The 17880-nt window shown below is 54.8% G+C and overlaps 2 protein-coding genes across 7 annotated transcripts; both read right to left on the bottom strand.

Annotated features, from left to right (window-relative positions):
• Nucleotides 1-4327: 4327 nt before the first annotated feature.
• On the bottom strand, nt 4328-7611 carry MOSPD3 (motile sperm domain containing 3). 6 transcript variants are annotated; one of them, XM_058430683.1, is made up of 7 exons: nt 7375-7415; nt 6883-6977; nt 6711-6791; nt 6440-6515; nt 6001-6230; nt 4681-4845; nt 4328-4560 (listed from the first exon to the last, which is right to left on the bottom strand). In XM_058430683.1, the coding sequence occupies exons 1-7, from the start codon at nt 7398-7400 to the stop codon at nt 4529-4531; spliced, it is 705 nt and encodes a 234-aa protein (XP_058286666.1). In that variant the 5' UTR covers nt 7401-7415; the 3' UTR covers nt 4328-4528. The 6 variants fall into 6 exon arrangements, with proteins under 6 accessions (XP_058286666.1, XP_058286739.1, XP_032611989.1 ...); XM_058430756.1 differs by having other exon boundaries at nt 6711-6731; XM_032756098.2 differs by lacking the exon at nt 7375-7415 and adding an exon at nt 7466-7611 and having other exon boundaries at nt 6711-6977.
• Nucleotides 7612-11445: 3834 nt separating this feature from the next.
• Nucleotides 11446-17464, bottom strand: PCOLCE (procollagen C-endopeptidase enhancer). Its single transcript, XM_032756092.2, has 9 exons — nt 17073-17464; nt 16088-16196; nt 15406-15664; nt 14405-14529; nt 13811-13947; nt 12998-13209; nt 12097-12168; nt 11814-11984; nt 11446-11684 (listed from the first exon to the last, which is right to left on the bottom strand). Exons 1-9 carry the CDS (start codon nt 17372-17374, stop codon nt 11518-11520), a joined length of 1554 nt encoding a protein of 517 aa, XP_032611983.2. The 5' UTR covers nt 17375-17464; the 3' UTR covers nt 11446-11517.
• Nucleotides 17465-17880: the final 416 nt, after the last annotated feature.

Raw genomic sequence — 17880 nt, 5'->3', positions numbered from 1 at the left:
GCCACCACACCTGGCCAGTATCTTGTCCTGGGATGAGGAATGGTTACATAATTTGCAAGACCTGCTGCAAAATGAAAATGCAGGACCCCTTGTTCAAAAGCGGAAACAAGCTGGGCACTGTGGCTCATGTCTGTAATCCCAGTGCTTTGGGAGGATGAGGCGGGAAGGTCATTTGAAGCCAGGAGTTCAAGACCAGCCTGGACAACATAGGGGAGAACCTGTCTCTACAAAAACTAAAAAACTTTAGCTGGGCATAGTCCCAGCTACTCAGGAGGCTGAGGCAAGGCAGGGATAATTTGAGCCCAGGAATTTCAGGCTGCAGTGAGTTATGATCGAGCCACCGCACTCCAGTATGGGTGACAGAATGAGACCTTGACCTTGTCTCAAAAAAAAAAAAAAAAGAACAAAGCTTTTTTTGTTTTTGTTTTCTACAATTTCTCAATCTGTCATGGTATTCTTTTATTTGATATTTAATTTTGCACTCCTTTGGGCACGGGGAAACACTTTCAAAACATAAATTCATGCTTGAACCTGGGAGGCAGAGGTTGCAGTGAGCTGAGATCGCGCCACTGCACTCCAGCCTGGGTGACAGAGCGAGACTCCATCTCAAAAAAAAAAATTAGCCAGGTGCGGTGGTGCACACCTGTAGTTCCAGCTAATCCGGGGTGCTGAGGTGAGAGAATTGCTTGAGCTTGGGAGGCGGAGGTTGTAGTGAGCTGAGATCGTGCCACTGCACTCCAGCATGGGCAACAGAGTGGGAGAGTGGAACCCTGTCTCAAAAAAAAAAAAAAAAAAAAGAAACAGAAAAAGAATTTCAACATAACAATCTCAGAGCATTAAACCCCAAGCACAGAGCCCCTTCCTGAGCATGGGGCTCTGTAAGACTCCCAACAATGGTTACACACATTAGATGATTGGCCCTGCCTGGAACATCCTCCAGGATCCCCCCGCCCCCGTTTTTTTTAGACGGAGTCTCGTACTGTCACCCCAGGTAGAGTGCAGTGGCGCAATCTCGGCTCATGGCAACCTCTGCCTCCCAGGTTCAAGCAATTCTCCTGCCTCAGCCTCCCTAGTAGCTAGAATTACAGGTGCCTGCCACCATGCCCAGCTAATTTTTTTTTGTTATTGTATTTTTAGTAGAGACAGGGTTTCACCATGTTGGCCAGGCTGGCCTCGAACTCCTGACCTCGTGATCTGCCCTCCTTGGCCTCCCAAAGTGCTAGGATTACAGGCGTGAGCCACCATGCCCGGCCAGGATCCCCTTTGACCAGTCTTTGTCCAGTGAGGGTGGAGACACTGAAGTGTAAGCTACCGGAGGCAGGGAATTCTGAGTGCTGCTGGCACCGTGTACCTTTAATCACAGCTTCAGGAGGCTGTGGTCTTGACAGCTCTTCAAGACATTGGGAAGTAGAAGCTTCTTGGTCTAAGGCTTGGGATGCCACAGGGCTCTGGATTTCAGGATGCAACTGTCCCCTCCTTAGCCCCCTAAGCTTGACTTGTTGGGTTCTCAGAACCCTGAATTAGGATCAGAAACCTCCTGAGCTATTTGCTTCCCTGACATACAGTCCAGACAAATGTCCCAAAGCACCTTCTCAACCCTTCTTCACTTTGTGCATTGCTCCCTGTGGTAGACAGAATAATGATCTGGACAAAAATGTCCACGTCCTAATCCCTGAAACCTGTGAATGAAGTCCCTAAAACGGACATTGCAGATGTGATCTTGAGATGGGTGAATTAAGGATCTTTTGGTTTGTTTGTTTCCTTACTTATGGGAAATTTTTAATTTTAATTCAGCCTCCAGAGTAGCTGGGACTGCAGACATGAGCCACCACGCCCAGCTAAGTTTTTGTTTTGTAGAGATAGAGTCTCGCTATGTGGCCCAGGCTGGAGTGCGGTGCTGCAATCATAGCTTATTGCAGCCTCAAACTCTTGGGTTCAAGAGATCCTCCCACCTCAGCCTCCTGAGCAGCTGGGACTGCAAGTGTGAGCCACCATGCCTGGCTAATTAAAAAAAAAAAAAACGCCAGGTGTGGTGACTCATGCCTGTAATCCCAGCACTTTGGGAGGCTGAGGTGGGCCTGAGGTCAGGAGTTTGAGATCAGCCTGGCCAACATGGTGAAGCCCTCTCTATAATTATACAAAAATAAGTCAGGGGTGGCAGTGCACATCTGTAGTTCTAGCTAAAAAGGAGGCTGAGGCAGGAGAATCGCTTGAACCCAGGAGGTGGAGGTTCCAGTGAGCCTTGGTTGTACCACTGCACTCCAGCCTAGGCGACAGAGCAAGACTACATCTCAAAAAATGAAATTTTTTTTTAGAGACAGGATCTTGCTATATTGTCCAGGCTAGTGTTGAACTTCTGGCCTCAAGCTCTTCTCCTGCTCTGGCCTCTCAAAGCACTGGGATTAGAGGCGTGAGCCCCTGCCCCCAGGCCCTCAGAAAGCCTTCTTGAGCACACCAGTAACAAGGTCTTTTCACAAGTACTCACAGGACCATTAACCTATGTGGCACTTCAAATGCGTTTTGGGGACCTGGGCGCATCCAGACTGGTGTGAACGGGTATCTTCCATACACATGTAATTTAGCAAAGGGGTTTCCTGGGCCATGGCAAGAGCTGTCCCCAGACTCCTGGACACAAACGGCACACCCATTCTCCATGCAGTATCAGGGCCACACCCCACTGGAGCCAGTTCTGGGTGTGAGAGGGAGAAGACTCCCAGGGTAGTGGAGCAGGTCCCAACGCCCCTAAAGTAAAGCTGGAACACCTGATCACCTTCCAGTGCTGTGACAGCCTGGGTCTGTCTTAATATCTTGCTGATCTTTGTTCCCAGTCAACCATCTGCCCAGAGTCACTGGCTCTCCCTCCTCCTTTTTATTTTTTTTGTAGAAAAGAGGTCTTGCTATGTTGTCCAGGCTGGTCTTGAACCCCTGTGCTCAGGCAATCCTCCCATCTTGGCTTCTCAAAGCACTGGGATTACAGACGTGAGCCACTGAGCCTGGCCACTCTCCCTCTTCCTCTGTTCCTCCTCGCCCTGCACCTGAAGGAGGGCAGGTGAGCTGGAAGCTTGCCTTTTGTAAATCTTATTCTTTTCCTGTACCTTAGTTTTTTGTTGTTTTTTTTTTGCCTGGTTAAGGTGAGGTTATGTCAAGCAATACTATTTCCCCCATATTGGTAGGGACTTTGGTGTTTCTGATCCATGGGAGTTGAAGTCTTGTTTCTTTTTTTTAGATGGAGTCTTGCTCTGTTGCCCAGGCTGGAGTGCAATAGCACAATCTTAGCTCACTGCAGCCTCCACCTCTCAGGTTCAAATGATTCTCTTACCTCAGCCTCCTGAGTAGCTGGCATTACAGGCACCCACCACCATGTCCAGCTAATTTTTGTATTTTTAGAGACAAAATTTCACCATGTTGGGTGTATTTTTTGTATTTTTAGAGACAAGATTTCACCATGTTGGCCAGGCTGGTCTTGAACTCCTGGCCTCAAGTGATCCACCCGCCTTGGCCCTGCAGAGTGCTGGGATTACAGGTATAAGCCACTGCGCCCGGCCAAGGGAGTTGAAGTCTTAAAGGAAAGACCCAGGAAAACAGATATAGGGTCCAAAAGGCAGAAAAGGATTCTAGGGTTTGTAAACACCCAGGTAACCCTGGCAAAAGGCTTTGTTGCCTCCAGATGGTGGGACAGGAGTTCCACCGCAGGCAGGATTAGGTGGTGTTTTCATTCATTTCTTTTTAGGTTAAATACATTGGCTTAGGGACAGGACCCTATTCCAGGGCTGAAGGGGATCTTGAGAATCAACTTGCCCAATGCTCTCATTTTGTAGGTAGAATCTACAGCTCAGATAAATTAAATGATTTGCTCATGGTCACATAGTTTTTCAATGCAAGCACCAGAAGTGACCCAACTCTTCTAAATCCTCGCTGGGCCTCATCATTGCCCCAAGTGCCTGGGTCCCCTGGGAACAGGGGTGGGAGAACTAGAGGATGTCTGAGTACCAAAAAAGAAGTGGGGGCCGGGTGCGATGGCTCACACTTGTAATCCCAGCACTTTGGGAGGCCGAGGTGGGCGGATCACGAGGTCAGGAGATCGAGACCATGGTGAAACTCCGTCTCTACTAAAAATACAAAAAAATTAGCCAGGCGTGGTGGCGGGCGCCTGTAGTCCCAGCTACTCGGAGAGGCTGAGGCAGGAGAATGGCATGAACCCGGGAGGCGGAGATTGCGGTGAGCTGAGATTGCGCCACTGCACTCCAGCCTGGGTGACAGAGCGAGACTCCGTCTCAAAAAAAAAAAAAAAAAGAAGAAGTGGGAAGACAGGGGCAACTACCCTACATTTCTGATTTTCATTTTAAAAATGTATTTTATTCGACTTGGAAAACGAGTACAAATCCCTGGGTGTTTTTTGTCAGGGAGGAGTGAGGAGTAGGCAGGAAAGAGAAGAGGGTAGGAGGCAAGGTAAGGTATGAGCATCACAGTGGCTGCCTCAAGACCCTGCCCAGGGAGGGTGGGGTAGGCTGGCGGTTGAGGAGAGAGCTCAGGTCCGGAGGAACACCATGGTGAGGAGGCCTGGAGAGGGGACAAAGAAAGAACAGGGTCGCATGGGCAGCCCTGGGGCTCTGTTAGCTCTCCTCCCGTCCCTTCTTCCTTTTTCCTGGGGCCTGGGTCCCTGGCCACTACTGTCCTCACCCAAGACGTAGGCAGCCACCAACTTTTGTCCCAGGGAGACGTGCAGGACTTGAGGCAGCTGGCTGCTGAGTTCGTCCTGGAGTGGGAGCAGCAGGAAGGCCACAGAGACAATCCCCGTCAGCAAGAAGAGGAGGAAGGAGCTGGTGGCCAGTTGCTGGCGGGGGTCTGAGAAACAAGACTCATCAGATGCTGCAGCCCCCATCCTGCCCAGCCCAGGTCCTCCAGGGAGAAGCCTGAACAAGGAAGATGTATCTACTTTTTTTTTTTTTAATTATCTTTTATTTTTTGTAGAGATGGAGTCTCACTACATTGCCCAGGCTGGTCTGGAACTCTTGGCCTCAGGTGATCCTCCTGCCTTAGCCTCCTAAGTAGCTGGGACTATGGGTTCATGCTACCATGCCTGGCTAATTTTTAAGTTGTTTGTAGAGGGTCTTGCTATGTTGTCCAAGCTGATCTTGAACTCCTGGCCTCAAGCAATCCTCCCACCACTTCAGCCTCCCAAAGCACTGGGATTATAGGTGTAAGCCACCACACCCTGTATCTACTTTTTTTCTTTTTGAGACGCAGTCTCGCTCTGTTGCACCCAGGCTGGAGTGCAGCCACACAGTCCTGACTCACTGCAGCCTCTGCCTCCTAGGTTCAAGTGATACTCCTGCCTTAGCCTCTCGACTAGCTGGGATTACAGGTGCGAGCCACCACTTCCAGCTAATTTTTGTGTGTTTTTAGTAGAGACGGGGTTCCATCATGTTGGTCAGGCTGGTCTTAAACTCCTGGCCTCAGGTTATCAGCCCACCTCAGCCTCCCAAAGCACTGGGATTATAGGTGTGAGCCACCGCACCCTGTATCTATTTTTTACTGCCCTCCAGGGGTACACTGCAAGTGTCCTCTCCTTCCTACAGCCTCTGTCCCCACCATCACAAGAACTCTCTCCTCCAGTCCCTCAGCATTCATTTTCTCTCTTCTGTGGACCTATCCGACAGGCAGGGACCTCTCTTGATCTCATACCCAGCACACAACTTGGTCCGGGATTAATTGCTCAATACAGGTTTCTTATTGAACTGAACTGAGCTACCACATGATAGGAAGTACTGTGGTTACAGTCAAGGAAGAAGCTTTTCCTCTAAGTAGAAGTCAGAAACCAGGGAAGCTGTAAGTCTTTTTCCCCCTCACCTGATATAAAATCTCAACTCGGAGAAATGTTTCCACCAAAAGACAAAAGACTGAACCAGGAGACTTCTTCAAATCCAATTTATCTCATCTCTAGGGAAATGCTAGTTCCTCCCTCCCTACAGAACTCAAGATCCCAGTCTCCCAACTCACGCTCCTGGAAGTGTCTGGCCGTGGGTGGTGGTGTCCCAGCAGGAGGCCCTGGGTGAGGCGCTGGATCTGGCTGTCCCTGAAGCTCAAGGGGGTACGCTGGGGCTCTCAGAACGGAGGTAATGTCCTTGCGTCCCACCACTCGGCCCTCAGCTCCTTCCTCAGACAGCTCAATGCGGAAGCGGTCCTGGACATCATAGTGGCTGGGAATGGGTGCCACATGGCGAATCACACTGGTCCCAAGGTAGGAGAGAAGCCCATTGGAGTGAATGAGGCAGTATTCCAAGGAAATCTGGGCCTCCCCCCAGAAGTCTCTCCCTTAGGGGCACAGGCAGAGAGGGTAGGGCAAACAGGTTAAAGAGGGGAAGGTCTCAGAGCTCAGACAACAGGTGGCAGCGACCCCTGGCTTCCACAAGCCTTCCCACCCTCCCAGCTCACTCACATGTCAATGCAAGACTGGGGCTTCACATATCCCTCTGCGTCAAACACCGTGTATTTGGCAGGTGCTGTGCACAGGACTGGGGGATAGAGACACACACAGACAAGCCCTGCCATGTGGGTCTTTGAGTCCCCTCTGCCTTCTGCCCCGGAGGCTGGACATGACTTTCCCAGTCCACCAAAGCTGGACATCCAACCCTACCCATCTGACTCCTCCAGCCAACACAGGCCCCCAGTGTCCGGCCACCAGCCCCCAGAGGCGCCGATCCCTTTACCTCGGAAGCGAAGCGCAGTTCCTGTGGGGTTATAGAGGGTCAACAGCTGTCGGGGTCCGCTCCGCTGGTCCGCCCTGAATACTAGATCCGGGGGAAAGACCAGGACCGGGACAACGGGTCCCAAGGGAGGAGGGGCGCCCCGGGACCCCCGCCCAGGGGGCCCCGGACCCACCAGCTCCTGGTCCTGGGGCGCCCCACGGCGCATGCAGGCTCTGGGCGGTCGGACATCCGAGGGCAGAGCTCAGGGGACAGGGCCTGGAGTCAGAGCTGGGGGGCGTGAGGGGCGAAAGGGGACAAGATGAGCTCCCGGGGCAGGGCCTGGACTGACGCCGCCGCCGCCTTGGAACCCCGCTAGATGGGGTTCCCGCAGACCCAGGCCCAGGGCCCCCAAGACCTTCCCTCTTCCAGCTCTGCCCCAGGTTCCTTCGGACCCGCCAAGCCCCACCTCGACGGCCACGCCCACCCCGCCAAACCCGGCCCCTTGCGGCTCCCAACCCGGCCTTCTCCTCAGGCCCAGCTCGCGATCTCCATAAGCCCCGCCCCGCCGCTGGCCTCGCCCCTTCCGGGCGTTCCCAGACGCCCGCCTCCTGTCTCCAGCCAGACGCCGCCCGCTGCAGCGGCCGCCTGCGGAGCGACCTGTGACGCCTTCTGCTTCCTGGGAGACCTGTGTTTGCGTCTCCGGCCCCCCATTAAGCTCGGACACGGGCCCCGTCGGGCTTCTGCCTCGAAACGGTCGCTTGCGCTAGGATGCTCGCCTTGTGGTCAAAGAACCTGCCAGTCAGCTTGTGGTCAGATTAATGGTGCTATGTTCCCGAGAGTCCATTTCTACACTTCCGCCGTACGGCCTCTGTCATTGGCTAGGGCATCTTTGTTTCTGCCGTAACTATACGCCGATTGGTGTGCTGAAAGACCAAACAGAACGCCCTCCTTCTGTCGTCTGCGATTGGCTAGATTCCGATGACGTAACAGTTGTATTGGTTCGAACTCGAGCCCTGAAGTAACTCAGAGAACCGGGGGCGGGATTTCGAACTGGGCTTTGTTCTTTTCTCCCTATTCTTGAGACGGTCCAAGCCAATCTCCCACCGGGAAGGAATCCCTTTTCCTCCTCTTCAATTCCAGGCTCTAGAAGCTTCTGCAGGAACCAAGGCTGTTTTCTTTTTTGCTTTTTTTTTTTTTTTTTTGAGTCGAAGTCTCGCTCTGTCACCCAGGCTGGAGTGCAGTGGCACGATCTCGGCTCACTGCAACCACCGCCCCCAGGGTTGAAGCGATTCTCCTGTCTCAGCCTCCCGAGCAGCTGGGATTATAGGCGTGCGCCACCACGTCCGGGTAATTCTTTGTATTTTTAGTAGAGACGGGGTTTCACCATGTTGGTCAGGCCGGTCTCGCACTCCTGACCTCAGGCGATCCACTCGCCTCAGCCTCCCAAAGTGCTGTGATTACAGGCGTGAGCCACCGTGCCCGGCCTCTTTTTTGCTTTTTTAGAGACAGAGCCTCACTCTGTCGCCCAGGCTGGAGTGCAGTGGCGCTATCATTGCTCACTGCCGCCTCCAACTCCTGGCTTCAAGCGATTCTCCTGCCTCAGCCTCCCGAGTAGCTGGGATTACAGGCGCACACCACCACGCCTGGCTTTTTGTAATTTTTTGTAGAGACGATCTCGCTATGTTGTGCAGGCTGGTCTGGAACTCCTGGGCCCAAGCGATCCTCCCACTTAAGCCTCCCAAAAGGCATGAGAGCCACTGTCCCTTCCCCAGGCTCAAAGTCTGTTTTCTATGGGTTGGAGGTTCCTCCCATCTGGGACTCCAGCCTAAGTCTCGCCTCCTGTTTCTCACCTTCCTGTAAGGGACGTGGGAAATCACTCACATTTGCACAGGGAATTAAGATTTGCTGATTTCAAACCCATGTTGTTCGAGTAATTATATATTTTAAAAAAGGATTTGCTAAACCCTGCCACTTTAATTGCATCGAATCTTCAACTCCTTTTACAGCCTGGATAAGGTGAAGAATCTGGGTCTCTCAGGGCACCCAGTTAGCAATGGAGCAAAGACAAAATTTATCTTATCTGAAAGTCTCCTCTGAACATCTTATGTAGAATCCCCGTGTTCTCTTTTACATTTTCTTTTTTTTTTTTTTTTTTTTTTCACCCAGGCTGGAGGGCAGTGGTACAATCATAGCTCACTGCAGTCTCCACCTGCTTGGTTGGACTCAACCAATCCTCCCGCCTCAGCCTTCTGAGTAGCTGGGACTACAGGCGCGTGACTTCACACCTGGCTAATTGTATTTTTTTTTTTTTTTTGAGACGGAGTCTCGCTCCGTCGCCCAGGCCGGACTGCAGTAGCGCAATCTCGCAATCTCGGCTCACTGCAAGCTCCGCCTCCCGGGTTCACGCCATTCTCCTGCCTCAGCCTCCCGAGTAGCTGGGACTACAGGCGCCCATCACCGCGCCTGGCTAATTTTTTGTATTTTTAGTAGGGACGGGGTTTCACCGTGTTAGCCAGGATGGTCTTGATCTGACCTCATGATCCGCCCGCCTCAGCCTCCCAAAATGCTGGGATTATAGGCGTGAGCCACCGCGCCCGGCCCTGTATTTGTTTTTTTAATAGCACTTATGGTGATACATGACCTCCTATTTTATTGTTTCTCTCTCTTCCAGTAGAATGTTTTTTCCTTTTCACAAGAGCAGGGACTTTGTTTAGTTTGTATCTTTAGGACTTATGACAGTGCCTGCCATTTGGAATGAACAAATGAATGAGTGACTAGGATGAACTTTGAGCAGAGATCTGACTGGATTTAGGAAGTGAACCATGAGATATGTCTATGGGAGAGAATTCTGGATAGAGGAAACAGCAAAGGCCGAAAACAGAAGTGTACTAGAAATGGGCAACAAGGCCGGGTGCAGTGGCTCACCCTGTAATTCCAGCACTTTGGGAGGCCGAGGCGGGCGGATCACAAGGTCAGGAATTCGAGACCAGCCTAACCAACATAGTGAAACCCCGTCTCTACTAAAAATACAAAATTAGCCAGGCGTGGTGGCACGTGCCTGTAGTCCCAGCTACTCAGGAGGCTGAGGCAGGAGAATCGCTTGAATCTGGGAGGCGGAGGTTGCAGTGAGCCGAGATAGCGCCACTGCACTGCAGTCCAGCCAGATCATGCCACTGCGCTCCAGCCTGGGTGACAGAGCGAGACTCCATCTCAAACAAACAAAATAGAAATGGGCAACAAACTGTGAAGTTGCCAATGTGACTGGAACAGATGATACATGGGAGATAATAGACATGAAGCTACGAGGCAGGAGAGAGAATGCAGATGATACAGGGCCTTGAACCCTTGGTAAGACTTAGGAAACTACGGGAAAGTTTTGAGTAAAGGAGGGACAAGATGTGACATAATCAGCCACGGGCGTGGTGGCTCACGCCTGCAATCCCAGCACTTTGGGAGGCCAAGGGGGTGTGGATCACCTGAGGTTGGGAGTTTGAGACCAGCATGACCAACATGGAGAAACCCCGTCTCTACTAAAAATACAAAATTAGCTGGGTGTGGTGGTGCATGCCTGTAATTCCAGCTACTCGGGAGGCTGAGGCAGGAGAATCATTTGAACCCAGGAGGCGGAGTTTGCAGTGAGCCGAGATTGCGCCATTGCACTCCAGCCTGGGCAACAAGAGGGAAACTCCGTCTCAAAAAAAAAAAAAAAAAAAGATGTGACATATTTTCTTTTCTTTTTTATCTTATGTTATTTTTTTCAGATGGAGTCTCACTCTGTTGCCCAGGCTGGAGTGCAGTGGCACGATTTCAGTTCACTGCAATCTCCACCTCTTGAGTTCAAGCAATTCTTTTGCCTCAGCCTCCCGAGTAACAGGTGACCGCCACCACGCCCAGCTAATTTTTTTGTATTTTTAGTAGAGACAGGGTTTCACCACGTTGGCCAGGCTGGTCTCAAACTCCTGACCTCAAGTGATCTGCCTGCCTTGGCCTCTCAAAGTGCTGGGATTACAGGCATGAGCCACTGTGCCCGGCCAAGACATGACATCTTTTCTTTTCACTTTTTTAGAGACACAGTCTTACTCTTTTGCCCAGGCTGGAGTACAGTGGTGTGATCATATCTCACTGCAGCCTCAGAGTCCTGGGCTCAAGCAAGCCTCCCACATCAGCCTCCTGAGTAGCTGGGACCACAGATGAGTACCACCATGCCCAGCTAATTATTTTTTGTAAAGACAGAATCTGGCCATGTTGCCCAGGCTGATCTCAAACTTCTGACCTCAAGTGATCCTCCCACCTCAGCCTCTCAAAGTGCTGGGATTACAGGCATCAGCCACTGCACCTGGCCTGTGACTTACATTCTTGTTTTTTTGAGACAGGGTCTCACTGTGTTCCCCCAGGTGGAGTACAGTGGCATAGTCACAGCTCACTGCAGTCTTATCTCCCCGGGATCAAGCGATCCTCCCACCTCAACCCTGAGTAGCTGGGACTACAGGTGTGCACCACCACACCTGGCTAATTTTTGTATTTTTTTTGTGGAGAGGGGGTTTTGCCATGTTGCCCAGGCTGGTCTTAAACTCTTGGCCTCAGGAATCCTCCTGACTCAGCCTCCCATAGTGCTGGGATTACAGCTGTGAGCTGCCACACCTGGCCACATTCTTAAAAGATTATTCTGTATAGTAAATATGTGTTGAATTAATTAATTAATGAAAAGAAATCCTCAAGATGGACCCCAATACCATAAGCATGGAGATCTGACCCCTTCCTCGTTAAGAAACATTTATTTGGATAAGAAAGAAGGCCTGAGGGCTAGGGGCCGGGGCTGGCCTGTGTCTCAGTCCTGGGACTCAGCAGCCCGCACAGGTTGGGAGGGGCACTTCCTCTTGCTTAGGTTGGTGAGGATCTGGTCCTGGTTGGGCCGGTGGAGAACCACAAAGCTCTCTGGAGGAAGGACGGGGCCTCTGTTCTTTTCTACCTGGCCCATCAGCAGATAACTGACTCCTGGAAGAAGGAGGGAGGGGTTGAGATCTCTTATTCTGGAGACCTGTCAGCAGGTCTCAAGATTCCACACCTTGATCATTTCCGTGTGGCTTAGCTCACCCCATCCCCATTTCCCCACATCTCTGTTACCTTTCTTCATGGGGGGGCACTGCTTGCAAGGTACGTAAAACTTCAGGGAGGCACCAGTGGGTGGAGAAGGCAGGTCCAGTCCTCCAGTTTTATAAGCACCAATAAGACTGACAGTGATGGTGAGGCCCTCCCCTGGCTCCCGAACCATGGACTTCACTGTCGCAGTCACCACTGTGGGAGAATGGGAGTGAGAGATGAGGAGATGGGAGGTTCCAGATGGCAGGACTGGAACCAGAAGCGGGAGGTGGTTCGAGGAGCTGGAATGGGGTTGGGGTATTCTTACCCAGGCTGCTGGCACAGAAGTTGCTCTGCAAGGTGCCTGTCCGGCGGCACTGCTTTGGGCAGGTGGGTGCATCTAGGAGGGAGGAGGGTGGGGGGTGACCTGCTCAGCAAGTAGGAGGGAGCACTCTCCCCATAACAGCCTCATTGACTTGAACTGTTCAGAGCTCTGTTGGGCTTCCGGTCCCAGCACCCAGTAAGGGTCATCGGCAGGAAGGAGGCACCAGTGAGTACCAGATGAATCAATGAGCGAATGTAGCCAAGGAAGAACTTTTTTATTTGTTTAAGATGGAGTTTTGCTCTGTTGTCCAGGCTGGAGTGCAGCAGCACAGTCATGGCTCACTGAAGCCTCAACCTTCCCAGCTCAAGCGATCCTCCCACCTCAGCCTCCTGAGTAGCTATGACCACATACCTGGCTAAGTTTTTTTTTTTTTTTTTTTTTTTTTGAGACAGAATCTCACTCTAACCCAAGCTGGAGTGCAATGGCACAATCTCGGCTCACTACAATCTCCACCTCCCAGGTTCAAGCGATTCTCCTGCCTCAGCTTCCTGAGTAGCTGGGATTACAGGTGCGTACCACCACACCTGGCTAATTTTTGTATTTTTAGTAGAGATGGGGTGTTGCCATGTTAGCCGGAGTGGTCTTGAACTCCTGACCTCAGGTGATCTGCCCATCTTGGCCTCCCAAAGTGCTGGGATTACAGGCGTGAGCCACCAGCCCAGCCTAATTTTTTTATTTTTGAAAAGACAGGGTCTTGCTATGGTAAACTCCTAGGCTTAAGCGATCCTGCTGCCTGGGCCTCCCAAAATGCTGGGATTACAGGCGTGAGCCGCAGCCCAGGCCAGAACTTTTTGAAATGGCTCCCTTCAGTCTGTTTCCCCTTCCTCCCCTATCCCAGACTCACCGGGGGCTGAAGGAGTTTCCTCTTTTTTCTCCAGAGGTTGGGACTTGGGGGGCAGCTTGACTTTGGGCTCAGTTCCCGGTTTGGGGCTGGGCCCTTGCCCTTTGGCAGTGCCACGCGGCAAGGTCTTGTAGGAGGCTGAGAAGCCGTCAGCGGTGACACTGAGATCTGAGACGAACTGGACGAGTAGTTCATTCCCTTCGGAGGAGATGGAGCTGCGGGTGGCCACCGAGCATCGGGGGAAGTGTCAGGGCGGGCGTGCACCACACTCTTAGCCCCGTGACCTTTTTTGTTTGTTTGAGACAGGGTTTCACTTTGTTTCCCAGACTTGAGTGCAGTGGCTCCATCTCGGCTCACTGCAGCCTTGACCTTCTGGGTTGAAGTAATCCTCCTGCCCCAGCCCCGCAAGTTGCTGGGACTACAGGCACGCCACCATGCCCAGCTAATTATTTTGTATTTTTAGTACAGACAAGGTTGCGCCATGTTGCCCAGGCTGGTCTCCAATTCCTAAGCTCAGGTGATCCTCCCGCTTCAGCTTCCCAAAGTGCTATGATTACAGGGCGAGCCACCACCCCTGGCCCCGTGGCCTTTTAATTTCGTCCCGACTTCGCAGAGCTCCAGTCGCCTCTCTATCCGCGGACCCCAGACCCGGGGCCAAATCTCCTCTTTGCCTGGCCTGGAACCTGCTCCCCTCGCCGGTTTGGAGCCCTGGGGTTCAGATCCCGTCCCTTTAGCTGAACCCCGCCCCTCCAAACAGCCGCGTGCGCGCGGTCCCCTGACTCTCTCACCCGGACTCGCCCAGGTCCCGCCCCTCACCCCGGGACTGCGTCGCCGCAGAATTTCCCCAGCCTCCGGGAGTCGTCGCTCACGGCTCCGTTGAACACGCTGACCGAGTCGTAGCGGCAGTAGGTGTCCGGCTCCAGGTCAAACTTCTCGAAGGTCAGCGCGATGACCTGGCGGCGGGCGGAGGCGGGGGCTGTGCGGTGGGACACCCCTGGGCGCCTGCACCTCATCTATTGGGTGCCTGCAGCAGCCCCCACTCCCACCTCCCGCGTCCCCTGGGACCCTCTCCTGAAGGCGTTCACACCACAGCACGGAGGACCACACAAACCCATGGGACCCTGCAGGGGTGTCGGTCGTCGTCGTTGGCAAGGTCAAGTCCTGGCGCACTCACAAGTGACAGACCCGCGTGTTATACCAGGACCCTGTACCTCGCTCTCCTGAGACTTGTCTCAGCTGTAATTTTTACATTTTTGTTTGCGTGCGTGCAGGGGTTGGAGCTGTTTTGGGTGCCCACCAGCGCAAGCGCAGTGCTCGGGACACAGCAGATCTTCAATAAATCTCTGCTGGCTGCAAGCTGGAGGGCGCCGCCTGGGTCCCCTAGGGCAGCCCGGGGAGGAGGGTCGGTACCTGGTCCGGGGGCGCGATGATGTGCCAGGAACAGCTGATGCCCGGGGGGTAATCGGACTCTGGCCAGTTGGGCGTGGTCAGGGTTCCCTGGGCCTTCTCCAGCCGCCCCCCGCAAAATTGGTGCTCTGGGGAGGGGAGAGAGGAGCGGGGGTGGGGGGCGGTGGAGACCCTCGGTCAGCTCGAGGAGAGCTCTAGGCTGGGAGCCCCGGCAGGCAGCTCGGATGTCTGGGGCTCAGGATGAGGGGACGAGAAGAAGGGGAGGTAAGACGGGGGCAGGTTAGCAGAGAGCGGCCGGGAGGAGCGCGGCTCGGGGAAGTCTGGGGCCGCAGGGCGCACTGGCGGGCGGTGGAAGCGGGAGGAGGAACTGGCTGGACGCCCCCTTCTGGTCCCTCCCCGACCCGCGGCCGCACCGCGCCTCTTCCCCTAGGAGATCTCATCTCCCCGGCCCTGCAGCGGAGTCCCCTTTCAGGCTGGAGAGGGTGTCCTCGACTTGGGGCACAGCCCCCGAGGCCCCCTTTAGGGAGGTCCCCGCCTGAAACATGGCAAGGGAGACTTCTGCCGCCAGGAGGGGGTGATGGGACCGCAATCGGGAGCCCAGGGCTGGGTGTAGGGGGCCCCCCTGGGTCGGAGGAACCTAGTCCCCCCAGCCCTGGGGTGCCCCCTCGCGCCCGTCGGAGGGAGCCCGATTGCGGACGGGGGCCGGCAGTTACTCACCGTCCCAGTAACCCCAGGCCGCCCATTCCACCCGCGGGTCGGTGACCCATTTCCGCCTCGCGCCTGGGGGGGGCCCTGGAAGAGGGGATGGGTGGGTGCGGGAGGAGGGGAGAGAAGACGGGGAGGAGGGACTGAAGGGGCGGTTAGTGAGGAAAATGGGTCAGGGAGGTAAGGGGCCCTAGCCGCTGGGGCGCGGGGTGGGCGGGGCGGAGGTTAGGGCTGGGGGCGGGGCTGCGCCCGGGGCGGGGCCTGGAGGGGGGGGAAGGCGGAGGTGAGGGAGTTCTCACCAGTGCCCGAGGTGGCCCGCCCGCTGTACCAGAGCAGGAAGCCTCGTCCTCCTGTGCCCTCATCCGCCGTCATCCTCAGGGTCACCTGGTTGCCGGGGGCGACTAGGGGCGCAGGCCGGAAGGTCCCGCAAAAGCGTCCGAGCCGCTGGCCAGAAGTCCCAGACCCAGCGAAGACCTCCAGAGCATCGTAGCGGCAGGCGGGGTGCAGCTCCAGGTCGAAGACTCGGAATGAGAGGGACACAGTCTGGCCCTCGGGGACCTGACAGCGGGTACAGAGGCGGGGACCCACAGAGTCAGGCCCCACACAACCCAGCCAGAGGGCAGCTCCCCTGCCCCAAGCGTTTCTTGGCAGAAACGGACTGAACGGGAAGGGGCCTCCATGCGAGTGCAGGGCAGAGGGCCTGGTCTCTGCAGCTCTGCTGGTGGCCTGTGGAGGGGACAAGAGCTGAGGCTTTGGAAGAGGAGGGAGGGCCGGGGACTGGAGAAAAGATTTGAGGGAAGGGTTAAGAGGATGCGTGTTACGGTGGGAATGAATGGTGCCTTCAGTGACAGAGGGAAGACACTTGGAGCTGCCCCAGGGGTGAGAAGGTGGTGCGGGGTGGGGGGGTGGGGTCCCTTAGCAGTCAGGCCTTTTTGCCTCTGAGACTTTAACAAGGGGTAGGGCCCAGAAGGGGCTTCTCACCGTTATGGTCCAGATGCACTCCTTATTAGGGGGGTAGAGGTTGGGGAACCCCTCACTTGCCACGTAACCTGATTCCCCCTTCACATCCCCTCCGCACAGGAACACGGGTCTGGAGAACAGAAAAGGGGTCAGGAAAGAGCAGGGACGGGTGGGATGGGGGAGCACTGGCAAGATGAGGATGAGGTGATGAGGATGAAACTCCAAGGAGGGAAGCTGGGGGATGAAATGGAAAGGCCTTGAGAGACCTGGGGCAGCTTCCACCAGCCAGGACATGGCTGGGGTGTCCCAGACTCCCACAAAGATAAGGAAAAAGTGGGCCTGACAACTCGACCATCCCTCCAACCCCCAGAGTCCCCACCCCCACCCCAACAGGAATTCCCGGAATCCTCCTCGGCCCCCCTTCCAGACTCCCGCCTCACTCTGCCTGGCAGTCCAGGGACAGGAGCCGCCTAACTACTTCCAGATGTGGACACAGCCACGAGGCGGTGGGGGGGAGGGGGTGGACAGATGGAGGGAGCTGCAGTGGCGATGGCCCTCTGACTGAACCTGGAGGCCAGGCTCCGCGAGCTCCACACCTTAGCCCTGCCCCTGTTCCAAACTACTTCAGATTCTGACTCCCAAGTCTCCACTCGCTGCCCCCTCCTCCCCCTACAATCCCTCTCGAATTCCTTCCTGGAATCCAGCTACCAGGCAAGTTCAGGAGCTTGGTTCTCTCTTGGGTTCTATGGGGGGCCAAGGATCTGGGTGGGTGGGGAGACTTAAGAGACCAGAGGACGAAGGTGGGGGAATGGGAGCAGTGGTGGCCTGCAGGAGACCAAGGTCTTGCAGCAGATGGGGAGGATCTGGGGGCCAGAGAAGGGTGAGGCGGTGGGGAATCGGGGCAGTGGTGTGTCAGCAAGGGAACCCAAAATATCCCCAGGCATAACCCCCGAGGAATCGGGTCTGAAGTTCACTGGAGCTGTCTGGAAGATGCCAAGAGACCTACCTGGTGTAGTTGGGGGTCTGGCCCTGGGCAAAAGGTAGCAGGGCCCAGGCAGTGAGGAGGGGCCCCAGGAGGGAGGCTGTGGCTGCAGGCAGCATGGCCCCGGGGAAAGACGCTGGGGTCCTCAAGACAGAGGCAGCAGCTGAATTTTGCAGAGCAGCAGCAGCGGTGGCGGCAGCAGCAGGATAATCAGCGCCAGATGGGGCAGCCTTGGGTGTGTGGGCGTGGGGACTGGCCAGTGGGGCGGGCAGTGGGGAAGGCGGGACAGTGGCGTGTCCTGGGACCTCTCTAGGTCTAGGACACATAAATGTTGACCTAAGGAGCGGGAGGAGCAGTGAGGGGCAGAGGCCCTCTCTCAGGCCCCAAGTAACGTCATCGGGAACCCCACTCTGTCCAGTGAGGGAGTATCTCCGGGAACTTCTGAGGACTCCCTAGCCCCCATCCTCCCCCAGCCCCTGCTTCCTCAGCTCAGGAGCCCTCATTGCTCACCCCCTGCCTGACCAGCCCTGCCAGCTCATTTTCCACTTCAATTTTTTTTTTTTTTTTGAGACAGAGTCTCATTCTGTGACCCAGGCTGGAGTGCAGTGGCACGATCTCGGCTCACTGCAACCTCCGCCTCCCGGGTTCAAGCAATTCTTGTGCCTCAGCCTCCCGAGTAGCTGGGACTGCAGGCGCATGCCTCCACGCCTGGCTAATTTTTGTATTTTTAGTAGAGACAGGGTTTCAGCATGCTGTCCAGGCTGGTCTTAAATTCCTAGCCTCAGGTGATCCGCCCGCCTCGGACTCCCAAAGTGCTGGGATTATAGGCGTA

Source organism: Hylobates moloch, unplaced genomic scaffold (genome assembly GCF_009828535.3).
Source record: "Hylobates moloch isolate HMO894 unplaced genomic scaffold, HMol_V3 SCAFFOLD_1, whole genome shotgun sequence".
Lineage (NCBI taxonomy): Eukaryota > Metazoa > Chordata > Mammalia > Primates > Hylobatidae > Hylobates > Hylobates moloch.
This window is presented reverse-complemented; position numbering and strand designations above follow the sequence as displayed.